Here is an 18,412-nt window from a genome sequence, read left to right as displayed (position 1 = left end):
ACTTCTTTCCTCGGCGCATTTATTTCCGTTTCCATAACAGTGCGTTTCCAACTTCCCGCAACAAATGTGTGTTCCTACTTTCGGAAACAAAAGCGAGTGTGTTCTAATCATGGCAGACCTGGTAACAGACAACGAAGAAAACTATTTTTGGGCAAATGAGAATTCACAACCTTATTTTATTAACCTGAATATATAGTAAATGAACTGCTGGTTATAGAAGAGAGCAGGAACAGAGGGTGAAACATTGGAGCAAACGAAAGCAGAGAGACAAGCTATGCCAACATAAATGCCCAAAGTCAACTTGAAAAAAACGTTCCCGGCCAACTGGACCAAACAGACAATCGTCCATTGAGTGAGTCACTATAATATTGATCACGATACATGCAACACGCCATGCTTGTTATTACAACTACAGTACATAAACTGTTAAGCTAGCTGTGTACAAACAAAACATGAAATGTGGGCGAATACTTTCCAGATACTGTAATGATTGTTCATGTCTTGAAGTCAGTACAAATTGGTGTCCTATTGTATTGTGTTGTGCATTACAAACTCAAAAGAGAAAAGCTAGCTTGCCTCTTGCCGTAACTATCTTACGGCTAATGTCGTAGCAAGCCATCGTAAGACAATGTGTTATTATGCTAGGTAAAAAGTTACTCGGTGGTCGCTCTTACAATAACAATGTCGCTAAAGCTTGGTTATTATACAGGGTACGGAACATAAATGAAGTACTGTTGGCGGTTTTTGGATGCATTTTTAAAGTGATTTAGAGGCAGAATGGATTGCACACACTGCATTGCCAGCCACCAAGAACGATTTTTACAAATGAAAAACAAAACAACAAAAATACTTATCTTCTTGTCTTTCATTAGGGTTGTGAACGATAGGCAAAATTACAAAAAAAAAGTGCAGTTCTCCTTTTTTTTTTAACGTTAGTAGAGCCAGCTTGTAGTCTTCTTCCCCATCTTTACTGGCACAATACTTTCATCTGATCTGACCAAATTGGCAAAGTGTTCCCAAACGACGGAAGACGATTTTAACTGGCTGGACTGTTTAAGAAGTAGACTTATAACCAGGCATGTGATTTGAACTTAATGAAAAAGACTGAAAATAAGCCAGGGATCTGGGGGACAGTGTCCAGGGGCGGTGCCCTGGTGGGGAGACAAGGGGGGCAATTTCTGAGCAGCTTGCATTTTCCTTTTTGTTTCCGCTTTAGTGGATTCTGCCTTGGATTTTATAGTCAATTTCTGTCTCTTCGACTCCCTCTCCACTTCTAACTGCTCCAAATGCAAAAATCATAAAGAGTACACACAATGTTTACTCTATTAGCTAACTTCCTTTATCTCAATAGACATTTGTGATTTATAGCATGAAATAACAAATACATTGCAGTCATGTTTGTTTCAAAATGATTCAACTATTCAATGTCAAAAAATAAACAGTAGTATTAATGAACAAAATGTGAACTATTGTCTTGTTCTAAAACACGAATTAAAATTTAAATTAGCATTTAGACAGGCTATACTGTAGCAAATATCATCACGTCTGCCACAATCATGTATTTTCTTAAATGTGTATTCCCCGTCTTCCATGTCGAGAGTAGTTTTGATTTGGGCTTACATGGTAAACAACTAAAATGAATGTTTTGGGCATTGTTTTATCCAGACACATATATTTGTCCAAATGTGGCCAAGTAGACGCATTTTGGGCTTCCTGGTTGTTGTCTACATCGATAAAAGAAAAATCTAAGGAAGAGAATCCCTCTGCCATCTTCCACTAGTTCTTCTTAATATATAAATAGCCCGCTTGAATACCGTATTCCCTCTTCTCTTCTCCGACTCTCTTGTCGTCATTTGGGATGTGCGTGTCTGATGTTATTGCCCTTCTTGGTTCGATGATCCGCCCTATCTTGCCTCTGATTGGCCTGTCCATAATGTTTTGCCCCAATCTTAACCAATCGTGTAATCATTGTAAACCAACCAACCAACCAACCAATCATGGATGTTTTTATACGTAAACCAACCAATCATCATGGGGTTTTCCCGTATATTTTGTCCCCTGCTCGTGGAGTTACACTGGTTCATTTCTCTCTTATTCTTCTCCCTCTCTCTTCTTGGATCGCATGCAGCTTAGCTAACCGCTACATGGGTCTAAAAAATAGCTACGCGACGGAAATCGCTACTTGTTTAAAAAGTAGCAAAGCTACTGGAAAATGTAGTTAAGCTATGTAGCTTCGATTTTTAAGTTAATCATTTTTAATGGAAAACCGTAGTTTTTACCACTGCATCCGCAAACCTAAATGGATTATCAAAAAGCATACTCAATACGGGAAAACAGTAGTTAATGGCAGGTACGGCAAAGAGACGGATCAAGATTTTAACGCTCAGTGTAGGTCCAAAAAAACTGAAAATATTTTTACAGAGGAGAAAAAAGACAGATTTCTGATTAGACGGAAAAATCCGATGCCTGTATAACAAGAAACTTCTTCTTCACTCACTGTGTACCCTTTAGAGCAGGGGTCCCCAAACTACTGCCCGCGAGCCGGATCCGGCCCCCCAGTATCCAAAATCCGGCCCACAGGAAGTCCCAAGTAAAAAAAAAAAAAAAGTACTTTTATCTTTATTATTAATTTTTTTTTTTTTAATCTTTCCTTTCTAATCCATTTTCTACCGCTTGTTATTCTTGGTATCTCCTAGCCGCTCAGGCAAATCATATTGTCTAAAAATGAATTTTCCCATCGATAACCTGACAATGTTAAATGTTGATGAACATCAATGTTAATTGATGTTAAATGACAAAACGGATTATAAAGACAATGTATATATGTATATATATATATATATATATATATATATATATATTAGGGCTGCAACTAATGATTAATTTGATAATCGATTAATCTGTCGATTATTACTTCGATTAATCGATTAATAATCGGATAAAAGAGACAAACTACATTTCTATCCTTTCCAGTATTTTATTGAAAAGAAACAGCATACTGGCACCATACTTATTTTGATTATTGTTTCTCCGCTGTTTGTAAATGTTGCAGTTTATAAATAAAGGTTTATTTAAAAAAAAAAAAAAGTTATATAAAAAAAAAAAAGCCTCTGCGCATGCGCATAGCTCCAACAAAATCGATGACTAAATTAATCGGCAACTATTTTTAATAATCGATTTTAATCGATTAGTTGTTGCAGCCATAATATATATATATATATATATATATATATATATATATATAGCCTGGCCCCCGGCCAATTTTTTTAACCCAATGCGGCCCCCGAGTCAAAAAGTTTGGGGATCCCTGCTTTAGAGTTTGGTATTCCTCTGTAATAAACCTAGTTCTCTGTCACATAACTGATTACAAACCTGCATGTACCATTACATCCCTATTTAATACAAAAAATCAACAAGGTTATTTTCACAGTTAATTATCTAAATAAATACATCTATTGATTTATCTGGATTGAAAATCAAAAATATTTAGATAACAGCCTTTTTTATTTAGGGTTTTGACCAATCAATCGTCCATGAAAGCCTATGACTTTCTCTGCCACTGCTCGTTCCTTTGTCTGTACCGGGTACATACCAACAAACACAAGTCAAACCATTTGAGCGCAATGACGGTCACGTGCACGCCCTGTTTCAATGACGGCAAAATTGTGAAAGACGCATTAATTGAGGCTGCAGATGCACTTTTTTGTGATTTTATAAACAAAACACGGAGATTGTTGCTGCTATTCATGCTAATTCTGTCACAGTGTGATGTGATGCCGTTGAAGAGCAATTGCAGGACGTGTGAGCGTTTTTCCCTCCAGTTCGACTGACATGGTGAATGCGGTGGCATAGCTATTCCTTTTAATTAGAACTTCTTCTAACAACGTGACCACCAAAGAGCTTATCAATGTTGATGTTTAGCATTCCCGACCGATGTCACAGACATGCTAAATTATTTTAAAAATTTGAGCACCAGGATCAGGATAAACATACGATCAACACAATTAGTCATCAAATACATTTCAAAGCAAAACTTTCCACACATGCAAGCAGGACCTGAGCGCCATGGCAAAGATACATGTTATGAGGAGCAAGTTTTCCATTTTTGGAGAGCATCAATAAGGATTCCATTACTCGCAGAGTTGCATCACTGCTTCAACTGGATAGCGCTGCTGCTGACAGTGGGATTGTCACACATGAAAAAGATCAAGCTGAACTACAACTCCACAATACTTTAGGCTGAATCCCATTCATCCCCATTACCCCTTTGCCCTCTAATTTGCACATTCACGTCGAGCAAGTGGTGTCCCAATACTCCTGAAAAGGTAAGGGAAGAGCTAAGTGCCAGGGGATGTGTAGCTTATGAAAAGAAGTGTGTTCGTAACCACACTTAAAACCAAGTGTTATGAGAAGAAGGCTGAGCAGAAACCATATATAACTCCTAAACATTATTGAGCTTCATAGTAATAACATCATATTTTATCAGGTATTCAATTGCTTGCTAATCCACATAAATATTCCCATGTTTTGAATTCAAAATTGCTCATCCTACGAGCTGGCTAATGCGACTGTAGCTAGTAAACTACATTGTCAGACTAGCCACAAACGGACTTCCCTACAATTTACTACATTTCAGGATTAAATACAGCTAATCTACTTTCAGAATTTACATTTGTCATGTTTAGTGAATGTGAGTGTGAATATTGTCTGTCTATCTGTGTTGGCCCTGCGATGAGGAGCCGACTTGTCCAGGGTGTACCCCCGCCTTCCGCCCGAATGCAGCTGAGATAGGCTCCAGCGACCCTCCGCCACCCCGAAAGGGACAAGCGGTAGAAAATGGATGGATGGATGTTTAGAATGTTTTTAATTCTAAAATCTCTTGTCATGATGACCAATTAGTGTACATATTGTAGTTCCTTAACACTGTGACGTTTGTTTTTTATAGCTTGCTATCTTTCTGTAACTGCGAGGTAACTTAGTACATCGTAGTAGAGTATGTTACTGCCTACGTCACAGCCACCATACTGAACAAGTGGTGTCGCATTTCTTAGAGCGCATATTTCACCACTACATCTTGGCCCAATGTTAAAAGGGGCGAGGGCAAAAGGTAAGACAATAGAGGAAGGATTAAGGGGGCAACTTGGATTGGGTCTAAAGTCTTGCAAACAGCTCCTACTGCCCAAACTATTACCTGCTTTATCTTAACGCGTTAGAGAAATGCATTTATCGTGATTGCATAGCAATTTAAACTACTTTTATCATATCTGCTTATGTGCTTGATTGTTGTGGGCATATTAAATGCGTAAACCATACTCTGCAGAAAAGTAGGAGATTTAGGATTAGAGTACGACCTGAAAAAGAACCAACTGCCTACAGTCGTTCAACAGTGTTATTGCCTTGCTTTTATTTTGAAGTCCTGAATTTACAGAGACGATTTGTAACGCACATTTTCCCGGAGTGTTGCAAAGCATACCGGAAATTGTGCTGCTTCAGCAGTATTGAAGATGATTTTTAAAAATACAAGGTAAAACGAATGGGAACGCGAGGGCGCTGGGAAAAACTAGAAGTTTGGAAAACATGGCGTTCACAGGAAATAGATATACCGTATTTTCCGCACTATTAGCCGCACCTAAAAACCACAAATTTACTCAAAAGCTGACAGTGCGGCTTTTAACCCGGTGCGCTTTATATATGGATTAATATTACGATTCATTTTCATAAAGTTTCGATCTCGCAACTTCGGTAAACAGCCGCCATCTTTTTTTCCCGGTAGAACAGGAAGCGCTTCTTCTTCTACGCAAGCAACCACCAAGGTAAGCACCCGCCCCCATAGAACAGGAAGCGCTTCTTCTTCTACTGTAAGCAACCACCCGCCCGCGTAGAAGAAGAAAAAGCGCGCGGATATCACCGTACGTTTCATTTCCTTTGTGTGTTTACATCTGTAAAGACCACAAAATGGCTCCTACTAAGCGTCAGGGATCCGGTTCATGAAAAGACGCAATCTCTCCATCCACACACGGATTACTATTTCACAGCAACTGATATTCCTGTGAAACGCACTGTGGATACAACGGGAGCACGTACGGTGAATATTCGCACCACAGGGAATGAGAAGTCATCCTTCACTGTGGTTCTAGCTTGCCATGCTAATGGCCAGAAACTTCCACCCATGGTGATATTCAAAAGGAAGACCTTGCCAAAAGAGACCTTTCCAGCCGGCGTCATCATAAAAAGCTAACTCGAAGGGATGGATGAAGAAAAGATGAGCGAGTGGTTAAGGTAAGTTTAAGTTTACGCGAAGAGGCCGGGTGGCTTTTTTCACGCAGCTCTGTCCATGTTGATATACGTATGTTTGTGATTGCACATTTGCGTACATTTTGGGAGTGAACAGAGTTGTTAGAACGCTGGTTTTTAATATATTATTAAAGTTTGACTGACCTATCTGACTGTTTTTTTGACATTCCTTTAGCGCAGTTAGATGCGGCTTACAACACCGGGCGGCTTATAGGTGGACAAAGTTTTGAAATATGCCGTTCATTGAAGGCGCGACTTTTAACCCAGGGTGCCTTATGGTGCGGAAAATACGGTAGCTTCATCCATGCACTGGTAGATCTCAACAAGCATTTTGCGCTTTTATTCTAAAAGACTAACTTACTTGCATCTACATACCTATTGTAGTGTAAGTCGGGGTGTAACGCTTAATCATTATATCGATTCATATTACTAAAATTCAACTACTTTGATTTGTGCTTGGTAAGTTGGCCTTCCTGAAGATAGGTATCAATCAAACAGCATTTCATAAAGGCAATATATTGCTTTTATCGATACTAGAAAAAAGAAAACATTGGATTTAAGAAAGGCAGACTTTATATGAAGTTTAGCACTTTTGATAAGGACGTTAAATATTGCTCAAGTCTGTCTGCCCGACGCCATCAGTCACAAAAACAAGAATGACGAATGCAAACGCTACAAGACAATATCATGAATTATAACAACACGATTGCAAAAGCCACAAACACAAACCTCACAACACAATATTATCTTAAGCCGCAACACAACTGTAAGCCACAAAGTATGTGATGGACACAACGGAAATGACAATGGAACATTTTCGATGACAGACCATGTGCGGCTGAGGTGGAAGGTAAAAAACAGTGTACTGAACATAGTATATTCGTAATATTGAAAATGTCATTTATGACTGTGAAAGTGGTCACACTTTACTTACTTTTCCAACTTTGTTCATTACACCATTTCCAACTTTCTGCCTCAGCCATTGTGGTCCGTCACCGAAACTTGCCCGCAATAAGTTACGATGCATCTTTATATTGTCAAGTTTTGGCTTATAATTGTTGTGTTATGGCTTTATGTTGTTGGGTTGTGGCGTTTGTATTTGTTGTGACTTTTCACCGTAGCGTTTTTTAAATGTAAGTGGTATAGCATGATAAACCCCTGCTCATTTAACCTAAAAAAAAATGGTTACACTTAAATACTGAGGTCAACCTTCTGTGAATTCAACCTGAAAAGATGGTCACACTTAATTGTTTAATACCAATATCATATTATGTTTATGTTAAAAAACAACAGCAAAAGTAGCAGGGAAAACTACTGTTAAAACGTTGGTTACTGTAGTTTTGAGAATTTATTCAATGGAGAACAGAAGATGTTTCCTGTTGATAATTCAACCAAAAGCAGTGGTTGCACTTTATTCAAGATGTGAATGCATTGGCCATTGTCGTTTACTTGCTTGTTTTTATCCGTAAATCATGTATACCCAATTCCCTTGCAAGAAATAACAGGAATATAGTAATTTTTGCCAAGTTAAAAAATCTGTTTCATCTCACTGAATCATTTCAGATTGTATTGTTCTAAAAATGCAATATCCATTAATCGTATCATATCGTGTTATATTATGCTTAAAATCCTATTTTTTTTAATGAACAGTTACACTCTCATTAATTATACAGCAGCACTGTAGCAAATCCTTTCACAGATTATAATGTTCCCTTTTTCTCTAATCTATCAGAGGCATATGTCATTTTAGTGACTGTAATTTGTGTTCAACTCAACTGAAGGGTGTGCTGCTCTAATATGGACAAATATATTTATTTGCATTAGAATTTAATACATTTTGTGGAAAATTATCCATGTAATTTTATTGCATCAATAATTTCAGGTATGGTTATGAAGTCCCTTAAAGTGCATTGTATGCACTTACCTCAGTTGGTTTCCTTTTCTTGTCCTTCTTGTCATTTTCTGTCTTTACTTTTTTGGCCTTAAAGTCATAACTGAAACAAACATGTTAAGTCAGTCAATCATTCTGGAGACCTTAGCAACGACAATGATTATTATGGGTTACTCACTCGTTGTCGTCATCCCGCTCTCGCTTTAGAGACTTCTCGTGTTTAGGGGAGTGGTAAAAGTCATTCTCAGGCTCACATTTAACATGTGGTGGGCTAGTAAAAGCAGTATTACAATCAAACTTCAATTTTTACATCAGGAAGATCACTTGTTTTTGCCTAACATTCACAATCCCTATGTGAGACAAGAACAAAAATGTCTCTTTTTATGCATTATAAATCAAATAAAAGCTAGAAAGAGGTATCTAACAATGCAGGTAATTGGGATTGAATCCACTTAGCCTATAATGTGCTCTGAAAAGCATCCAAAAGCCTCCATCATTGTTGTATATACATGTTGTAGGTATATATGTAATCTAGTAGCGGGCACATTTGTAATAACGTAATATTTACGTATTTTGCGCATTACGGTGGAGCATTAATTTCACAGAGCGCATTACACTTGCTATGTCCTCCAACTACAACTACTAATCATTGCATCATGAGAGACAACAATGACTACCTTGAGACAAATGATGACCCAGAACCTTACAATTTTGAGCCTAAATATGGAACATCAGCAACAAGTTTTAGAAGCTGAGTGATTAGCAGATTCAAACACTAAGCATCATGTAGCGGTATTGCTAAGTGCTAAGCAAGAAATACAAACTACGAACATAAAACAATCACTTACTGAAAAATGTCTGCTCTCAGTGGGATGCCGACTGGTGGGATGTTTATATCATTCAGCACAAGACTTGTGTTACGATTAGATGATCATCATAGTACACAGGCAGAAAATGCTGGGAGCAAACAAATATATTGTCTCGTCTTCTTTGCGATGTCTTCCGTGTATAAATTAAATGTCAAAACTGACCAATGTTTCGGTTTATTGCCACAACCTTCTACTATAAAAGTGAGAGATACGAGTTATTATCTAGAATGAACTTTTACCAACTCAGATGCGATGCAGCAGCTCACCGGCTCAGTATGTCAACAGCTGCGGGATTTAGTTACAAGCGATCAAAGAACTGATAAGTTTTCCCTCAAAGTTAACGCTTACAATAACAATGTCGCTAGTATTTTGTTAATATTCAGGTCACGACGTATAAATTGAGTATTGTTGGCGGTTTTTCAATTTTTAAGAGAGCTTTATTAGCGTAATAAATCGAATACCAATTAAAATACTCTTATAGGGAGTGTGAATGAGGGGCAAATTTCCCTTTAAAAAGTGCAATTCTCCTGTAAATGAATATAAAAACAGAGCATACATACCTGGCAAAACCATTTTCTTTCTCCTTTTTGACTTTCACATCAAGGACCTTTATCTGTTGAACAAATGTTATTAGTTCACAGAAGTCAGTGATGACATTTAATTGTGGTGGGACAAAACAGTAGGACCCTTAAGACTAAATATGCCCCACCTTCTTCTCCTTGTGCTTGTCCTTGTATTTGTCTGTGCTGCCATCTTTGTGCTTGCTCCTTTCCTTATCTTTGTCTCTGTGTTTTTTGTCAGATGAGTGGTCACTTATGTGTCAATTAAAACAGAAACATTTAGTGGAACAGCACTTAAGCACCATCTAAGACAGGAAGGTATGTAGGGTTGGGCGATTAATCCAAAATAATCGATACAGACGATTCGCTTCTAACCCTTGTAAAACTGTTGTCGGGTATTTTGCCCCCCGTAATTCTTGCTCTACGAATACGCTAACCTGCTAAAATAAACTACTGGTTGTGTAGTTTGGTGTGAAAGCTGCCAGAAAACCAGAAAAAGTAGAAGCCATGTGACATTGTCCAATCCAGTCCACTACACAAAAGCGTCATGGAGGAAAACTCCAAACACTAAGCTGAATCGTACAATGAGAGCAGCTTGTATCTAAAAAAAAAACTTTTCAAGTCAGTTTAATCACAATAGAGATGACTTCGACCAAAAGGTAGAGTATAGTAGTAATCGAGAGTGGGATAATCGTACATTAACAAAAATCAAGGTAGTTTTGTATGTTGATTTTTGCCATAATCGCCCAGCCCTAAAAAGGTATGTATTTTAAAGTTGGAGATAAAAAGGCATTACCCATTGCCATGCTTTATTTTTTCTCGTTCCTTATCCTTCTTGTGGTCCTTTTTGTGTTCTTTATATTTATCTTTATGCTTGTGGGGGTCTACAAGAAAAAAACAAGGTTCTTACAAGATTGTAATTGCCGGTACTACAAATCAGGTTTCCGGTATTACTACACATCATGACTAATGCATGGCAAACGAAAAAAAGATAGTGATTTTCTCTAAGGAAGTGACTTTCAATGAATACCCGCTCCTGGGTTTTCACTTCTGGCAACACGTTCTCATTTTTTCATTGTTGGAAATAATGTGAACTGGCGACAGGTCAAAACATGCAAGTGAACAAAACATTTTCTTTCTCTGCTCACAGTCAAAGTAGACAGACCAAGACATACACACACACACTGAGTTTTTATTATAGGAGATAGACATCTTTGCATTTCAGGGGGGTTGAAACACTGTACAAATGTGCTTGTGTTGCATATAATTAAGGTAATTTGCCAGTAAAAGTTTAAAGTGTGTACATGTGTAGAGAAACAATAAATTATTTAAATCCAGTGGAGTCTAAGTTCCATAATTTACTGGCATTAGCTAGACAAAAAGAAACAGGAAGCGAGCCATTTGTGTTTGTTAATGGAAAACGTATATTCTACTTAATTTATGAGCAGATCTCCAATTAAAACCATGCGGTGTTATTGAACAGAGAAATGTCTAAATTGAACAGTTATAAAAACACTAAGCATTTAGGCATATATTTGACCCTGTAATGAGCTATTCAAAATAAGGTGGAGAGCTTATGGTAGCTCACAAGCTACCTGTCTGGAATCCCTGCTCTAAAAAGAATACTGCTAATCTGAATATCAAATCAACCAATAACTTATTTAGAAGTGTTTATGCAATACCCCAGCGCCCCAGGCAACCCCGAAGGGAATAAGCGGTAGAAAATGGATGGATGGATAGATAGATACAACCAAAGCAAAAACTTAATTTAAAAAACAAATAATTTTATCATGTAATCCAGAGGTGTCAAACTCATTTTCGTTGAGAGCCCCATCCCAGTTACGGCTGTTTATAACAGTAAATAAATATGAAGATCCATCCATCCATTTTCTACCGCTTGTCCCTTTTGGGGTCGTAGGGGTTGCTGGAGCCTATCTCAGCTGCATTCGGGCGGAAGGCGGGGTACACCCTGGACAAGTCGCCACCTCATCGCAGGGCCAACACAGATAGACAGACAACATTCACGCTCAGGTAAAACTATAAAATTGCTTATGCATTTTATTAATGTTTTCACATACACATAACTTGCTTTTAAATTATTAGACAAGATGAGAAGCAGATATTTATGTATTCTTACAAAAAAATGGGTAATACAGTATATATACAGATATATTTGTTGCAAGATTGCAATATATCAAAACTTAAGATACACATCCTCATGAAGTTCATATATTTGGGAAAAACTGATACACTTGATAAGAAAGAAAGAGTAATTTGGCGCACATTATATCCAGGCTCTGCCGGGCCACACAAAATGATATGACGGGCCAGATATGGCCTCGAGTTTGACACCTGTGCTGTAAACTATACAGCTCAGGTTTATGAATTAAAAAAAATTGAGAACATGCACCCACCACCAATCAGCCAACATAATGCATTAATATCGGCACTCTTAAAAAGGCCAACATGGAAAGATACATAGAAGCCGTTAATTGTAGGTGGTGCCACAGCCCTTTGATTCAGACATTTATTTCCTTCATTTAATAATAATGTACCGTATTTTTCGGAGTATAAGTCGCACCTGCCGAAAATGCATAATAAAGAAGGAAAAAAACATATATAAGTCGCACTGGCTTTTATTCTATTGTAATATTTTTCTATTTTGTTTCCATTTATACCCCCATTATTTACTTTTTAAATTCGATCTCAATTTTGTACACTGCTGCTGGAATTTTAATTTTCCTGAGGGAACTCTCCTGAAGGAATCAATAAAGTACTTATCTATCTATAAGTCGCATTTTTGGGGGAAATTTATTTGATAAAACCCAACACCAAGAATAGACATTTGAAAGGCAATTTAAAATAAGTAAAGAATAGTGAACAACAGGCTGAATAAGTGTACGTTATATGACGCATAAATAACCAACTGAGAACGTGCCTGGTATGTTAACGTAACATATTATGGTAAGAGTCATTCAAATAACTATAACATATAGAACATGCTATACGTTTACCAAACAATCTGTCACTCCTAATCGCTAAATCCCATGAAATCTTGTACATCTAGTCTCTTACGTGAATGAGCTAAATATTATTATTTGATATTTTATGGTAATGTGTTAATAATTTCACACATAAGTCGCTCCTGAATATAAGTCGCACCCCCAGCCAAACTATGAAAAAAACTGCGACTTATAGTCCGATAAATACGGTAAATGTAGAAGTTTGCAACAATTGTTAGTAACCTTACATCTATTTACATTTGAGACCTTCCACACTGTTAGTACAGTATGTTCTAAAATATTGTGTTGCTCTGAGAGCCCTAACATAAGATATTCATTCCCTTAATATGTAATAATTTAAAATAATTTTTTCCATTATTGCATATTAGTCAAGTAATGGAGGCAATGCTCAGTTTTAAACAAAAAAAAAGTCCAAAGCCTCTTCTCTTGTGCTGTCAAAAGTTGGTCTCCGAGGAAGGAGGATTGCAACCCCGCTGTGACCGAAACGCCGGTAATGTTATAAATAAGGATGCTGATATCACAATAACACATTATGTTGTTGATCTTAGCCTCAAATAATCTATCTGGAGCATGCACAGTCCCTCTCAGCGATGCACACCTCTCAGCTAATGTTCAGCTTGCAGCAGTCAGGCCGCTGCGCCGAAAAAGAAAATGGCGCAGAGACTAAGTCCTCAACCCCCAAACCCTCACTTTCAGGTGAAAAATGTACCCGTTTGCGCTCACCAACTGGCCCGTTTGACACACAAAATCGATAAAACACCTCTAGTTTTATCCAAATAGCGACTCTAGTTAAGAATAGTATGTTTCAAACAGCTGTGGCAAGACCTCTCTTTTGAACAATAGACGCTTGTGAGTGAAAGACAGGACTTAGTCTCTGGACGCCATTTCTGTCCTCTCTACTCTCAACTAATCTCATGCTGTCATTCCTTGCAGAAGATATGTAAGAAATTCGTACAATAATGTGTACGATAAAACAAGACGCTTACCGTTGACACGAGAGCCACAGTCAATCTGACGAGAGAGGGGAGAAAACAATAAAAATCACATAAGATAGATAATGGTTACATTTTGTACGGGCTAGCCAGACGGCTAACTAACTTTGAACTTGCTGGATGGTGTGTTAGCTTCCCGGCTAGGTTAGCTCGCCTGCTAATGTGACTTAGCGGTTAATACATAGACTGCTAAAGCTAATGCTAAATGCTAGCGCCACAATAAATGGGAGCCACACGGTCACACCACGCTCTTTTATTCGTGTTCACGCCTGACCGTGTAAAACGGGAATAATGTCACAGGGTCGTCAACAATAACACGTTAATAATAGATATTGTCAATACAGTTAAAGCCTACAAATAAAACACTCGGCCAAGGCGAATTAGCAGACCAGCGTCCACACTTAGCTAAGTTACCCTGTCAAGCCAAAACAATTTATAAAAATGCTAGCAAGTATGTACGCGATGACTTCTGGAAAAAAACAAAACACGGCCGACGTTACCTGGTCCTCGTGGGAATGGTCCCCACTCATTTCCAAAAAAGCGGCGATTCACTTGGGGGGGAAGTGGGAAAAAAATAAAAAACGCCAAACGTGAGGTGCTGCCACACTACCGGCGAGCAAAATGCAGGCAGAATGAAGAAAGAACCGGGGTTGTGTAAGATCTAAGTCTCGTTTGTGCCCAACTGCGCATGCGCCTTAATTTAAATGGTAGCAGTAGTGTAGCTCCTCCTTTGACGAAACGTGTTGCTTTTTAAGCATAAGAACAAGTCCTGCGAAGCGCACTGCTTTTTTTGATGCAGCTAACCTAATCCAATCCAATCCAATCCACTTTATTTATATAGCACCTTTAAACAACAAAAATGTTTCCAAAGTGCTGCACAACAATATTAAAAACAATACACCGTAAACAAAAATCATATTTTTATGGTTAATTTACTCTAAATTTCTATTGTAATTTTTCTATTTTTTTCAAATAGTTTATAAAACTGTAGCATTGAAAACATTATCTGTAAATAAACAATCCGCCTGGCAGCAAATAATGATCAAAAACATTATATTTACAGAAATTTTCATGTAACGTTTTGCGGAGAAATATCGTAATTTTACATGAATTTGAAAGTAATTTAAGAAAACAGAAAATGCTATGTATAATTAATTTGGTATTTTTCTGTAAAAAAAATTAGAAATATACATAGTTTGTCATTACTGGCATATTACTTAATATTTTAAGTAATATGCCAGTAATGACATCAATCAATCAATCAATCAATGTTTATTTATATAGCCCTAAATCACAAGTGTCTCAAAGGGCTGCACAAGCCACAACGACATCCTCGGTACAAAGCCCACATAAGGGCAAGGAAAAACTCACCCCAGTGGGACGTCGATGTGAATGACTATGAGAAACCTTGGAGAGGACCGCATATGTGGGTAACCCCCCCCCCCCTCTAGGGGAGACCGAAAGCAACAGATGTCGAGTGGGTCTGACATAATATTGTGAGAGTCCAGTCCATAGTGGATCCAACCCAACATAATAGTAAGAGTCCAGTCCATAGTGGGGCCAGCAGGACACCATCCCGAGCGGAGACTGGTCAGCAGCGCAGAGATGTTCCCAGTCGATGCACAGGCGAGCGGTCCACCCCGGGTCCCGACTCTGGACAGCCAGCACTTCATCCATGGCCACCGGACCTGTGCCCCCCCCCCCCCCCCCCCCCCCCCCCCCCCCCCCCCCCCACAAGGAAGAGGGGAGCAGAGGAGAAAAGAAAAGAAACGGCAGATCAACTGGTCCAACAGGGGGGCTATTTAAAGGCTAGAGTATACAAATGAGTTTTAAGATGGGACTTAAATGCTTCTACTGAGGTAGCATCTCTAATTGTTACCGGGAGGGCATTCCATAGTACTGGAGCCCGAATAGAAAACGCTCTATAGCCCGCAGACTTTTTTTTGTGCTCTGGGAATTACTAATAAGCCGGAGTTCTTTGAACGCAGATTTCTTGCCGGGACATATGGTACAAAGCAATCGACAAGATAGGACGGAGCTAGACCGTGTAGTATTTTATACGTAAGTAGTAAAACCTTAAAGTCACATCTTAAGTGCACAGGAAGCCAGTGCAGGTGACCCAGTATAGGCGTAATATGATCAAACTTTCTTGTTCTTGTCAAAAGTCTAGCAGCCGCATTTTGTACCAATTGTAGTCTTTTAATGCTAGACATAGGGAGACCCGAAAATAATACGTTACAGTAGTCGAGACGAGACGTAACGAACGCATGAATAATGATCTCAGCATCGCTTAATATTTTAAGTAATATGCCAGTAATGACAAACTATGTATATTTCAAATTTTTTTACAGAAAAATACCAAATTAATTATACATAGCATATTCTGTTTTCTTAAATTACTTTCAAGTTCATGTAAAATTACGATATTTTTCCGCAAAACGTTTCATGAAAATTTCTGTAAATATAATGTTTTTGATCATTATTTGGTTTACAATGTTTTTCTTTAATTTTATGGTTTTCGTTTGGCAGCCATAGCTGCCAGGAGATGACCGTTTTTTTACTTTTTTTTTTTTTTTTTTACAGTGTATTCAAATATTATCCTTAGCTCCACCAATGACTGAATAAAAACAAGAAATAAATCAATATAAAACCTGTTATACTATTTCATATTGCGCTGGTACTGTATGTGACTACTGTACTTTTACTTGTACTGATACTTCTACCATAACTACTGGGACTTATTGTGCAACTTATTGTCTTGTAATTAATGTACACCAGAGCTATACAAATTGTTGTATTTTTTGTATTTAGTATATTAGATTCAGCAACTAGTGTTTGGATCCCACTGTACGCAATATCTGAAGAGCATGGAAAAAAGCATTTCACTGTGGTGTATTCTGCATGTGAGAATAAAACCCTTGAACCTTGAACCTTGAAAACCAATATAAAAATAAATATGATTAAAAACAATTTTAAAGGGTAAAACCAATTAAAACATCCATCCATCCATTTTCTACCGCTTATTCCCTTCAGGGTCGCGGGAGGCGCTGGAGCCCATCTCAGCTACAATCGGGCGGAAGGCGGGGTACACCCTGGACAAGTCAAGGTTCAAGGTTCAACTTTATTGTCCCCGCGGGGAAATTTGTCTTGGGCACAGTGTATCATTGCTTTCTTAACATACACAAAAACAACAGAACAAAAACACAAGCACAGACACAACCACAACCAGACAACTAACATTTAAACATCAGAACATGGAGCTTGATAGACATAGGTGGCACTTTGATGTAGGCATAAAATCTACAGTATGGAGATAAAGATAAAGTACCAGTGTGCATTGCATTAGAGCTCATGGATAAAGTGCGGTGTGCTAAAGTGCTTAGTTCTAAAGTGCTATGTGCTAAAGTGCTATGTGCTAAAAAAAAGTGCTAACCTATGTATTAACATTCTATTGCACATTGTTGGTCAGCTTAATGGAGGCTGGGACAAATGATAATTGAAGGCGGTTAGATTTGCATAGTGGGACCCGGCTCTCGCTGGATCGGTTCGCAGCCGAGTGTGAAGCGACTGGGATGAGAATCAGCACCTCCAAGTCCGAGTCCATGGTTCTCGCCCGGAAAAGGGTGGAATGCCATCTTCGGGTTGGGGAGGAGACCCTGCCCCAAGTGGAGGAGTTCAAGTACCTCGGAGTCTTGTTCACGAGTGAGGGAAGAGTGGATCGTGAGATCGACAGGCGGATCGGTGCAGCATCTTCAGTAATGCGGACGCTGTATCGATCCGTTGTGATGAAGAAGGAGCTGAGCCGGAAGGCAAAGCTCTCAATTTACCGGTCGATCTACGTTCCCATCCTCACCTATGGTCATGAGCTTTGGGTTATGACCGAAAGGACAAGATCACGGGTACAAGCGGCCGAAATGAGTTTCCTCCGCCGGGTGGCAGGGCTCTCCCTTAGAGATAGGGTGAGAAGCTCTGTCATTCGGGAGGAGCTCAAAGTAAAGCCGCTGCTCCTCCACATCGAGAGGAGCCAGATGAGGTGGTTCGGGCATCTGGTCAGGATGCCACCCGATCGCCTCCCTCGGGAGGTGTTTAGGGCACGTCCGACCGGTAGGAGGCCACGGGGAAGACCCAGGACACGTTGGGAAGACTATGTCTCCCGGCTGGCCTGGGAACGCCTCGGGATCCCCCGGGAGGAGCTGGACGAAGTGGCTGGGGAGAGGGAAGTCTGGGCTTCCCTGCTTAGGCTGCTGCCCTCGCGACCCGACCTCGGATAAGCGGAAGAAGATGGATGGATGGATAGACCCGGAGTCTTCTCCCTGATGGCAGGGTTCCATATTCAGGGAAGAGTGGGTGTTGTGAGTTGGAAATAATTTTCTTAGCTTTTTTCCTAACTGCCTGCTCATAGATGCTCTGTATAGGCTCATATTCTTTCCTCCCTACGATTTTCATTGCCGTTTTATGCATGCCGGCCAGTTTGCTTTTTAGCTTAACGGTTAGGTTGCCAAACCATGAGGTGATCTCGTATCTAATGATGCTCTCTACAATGGCACGGTAGAAAATCATCATGATGTGGCTGCTTACGCCGTACAATCTTAATCTTCGCAAAAAATATAGCCTCTGTTGCAGTCTATTGCACAGTTTGTCAATATGTGTCTTCCAGCAGAGAAGATTATCAATATGAACCCCTAAATATTTATATGAGGATACCTGGGTGATTTCCTGATTTTTGATGACCACTGGCTCATGGTCAGTCACTTTCCTCGGATCCAAAACCATTTCCTGTGTC

At 39.1% G+C, this 18,412-nt stretch overlaps 1 protein-coding gene across 2 annotated transcripts in view; it reads right to left on the bottom strand.

Annotated features, from left to right (window-relative positions):
- The window catches only part of top1a (DNA topoisomerase Ia), a 30,392-nt gene extending 16,091 nt beyond the window's left edge, over positions 1 to 14,301 (bottom strand). Inside the window, exons 1-7 of one of the 2 annotated variants that reach the window (XM_061923879.2) lie at positions 14,130 to 14,301; positions 13,624 to 13,648; positions 10,411 to 10,498; positions 9,764 to 9,839; positions 9,615 to 9,667; positions 8,364 to 8,456; positions 8,219 to 8,288 (exon numbers count right to left, since the gene is read on the bottom strand). In XM_061923879.2, coding sequence (XP_061779863.1) covers positions 8,219 to 8,288; positions 8,364 to 8,456; positions 9,615 to 9,667; positions 9,764 to 9,839; positions 10,411 to 10,498; positions 13,624 to 13,648; positions 14,130 to 14,159 — 435 coding nt within the window. In that variant the 5' untranslated portion in view covers positions 14,160 to 14,301. Of the gene's footprint in view, positions 1 to 8,218; positions 8,289 to 8,363; positions 8,457 to 9,614; positions 9,668 to 9,763; positions 9,867 to 10,410; positions 10,499 to 13,623; positions 13,649 to 14,129 lie in introns of both variants that reach the window. The other variant, XM_061923878.2, reaches the window with a different exon arrangement.
- Between the last annotated feature and the right edge of the window lie 4,111 nt (positions 14,302 to 18,412).

The sequence above is a fragment of the Nerophis lumbriciformis genome, linkage group LG28 (genome assembly GCF_033978685.3).
Source record: "Nerophis lumbriciformis linkage group LG28, RoL_Nlum_v2.1, whole genome shotgun sequence".
Classification (NCBI taxonomy): Eukaryota; Metazoa; Chordata; class Actinopteri; order Syngnathiformes; family Syngnathidae; genus Nerophis; species Nerophis lumbriciformis.
This window is presented reverse-complemented; position numbering and strand designations above follow the sequence as displayed.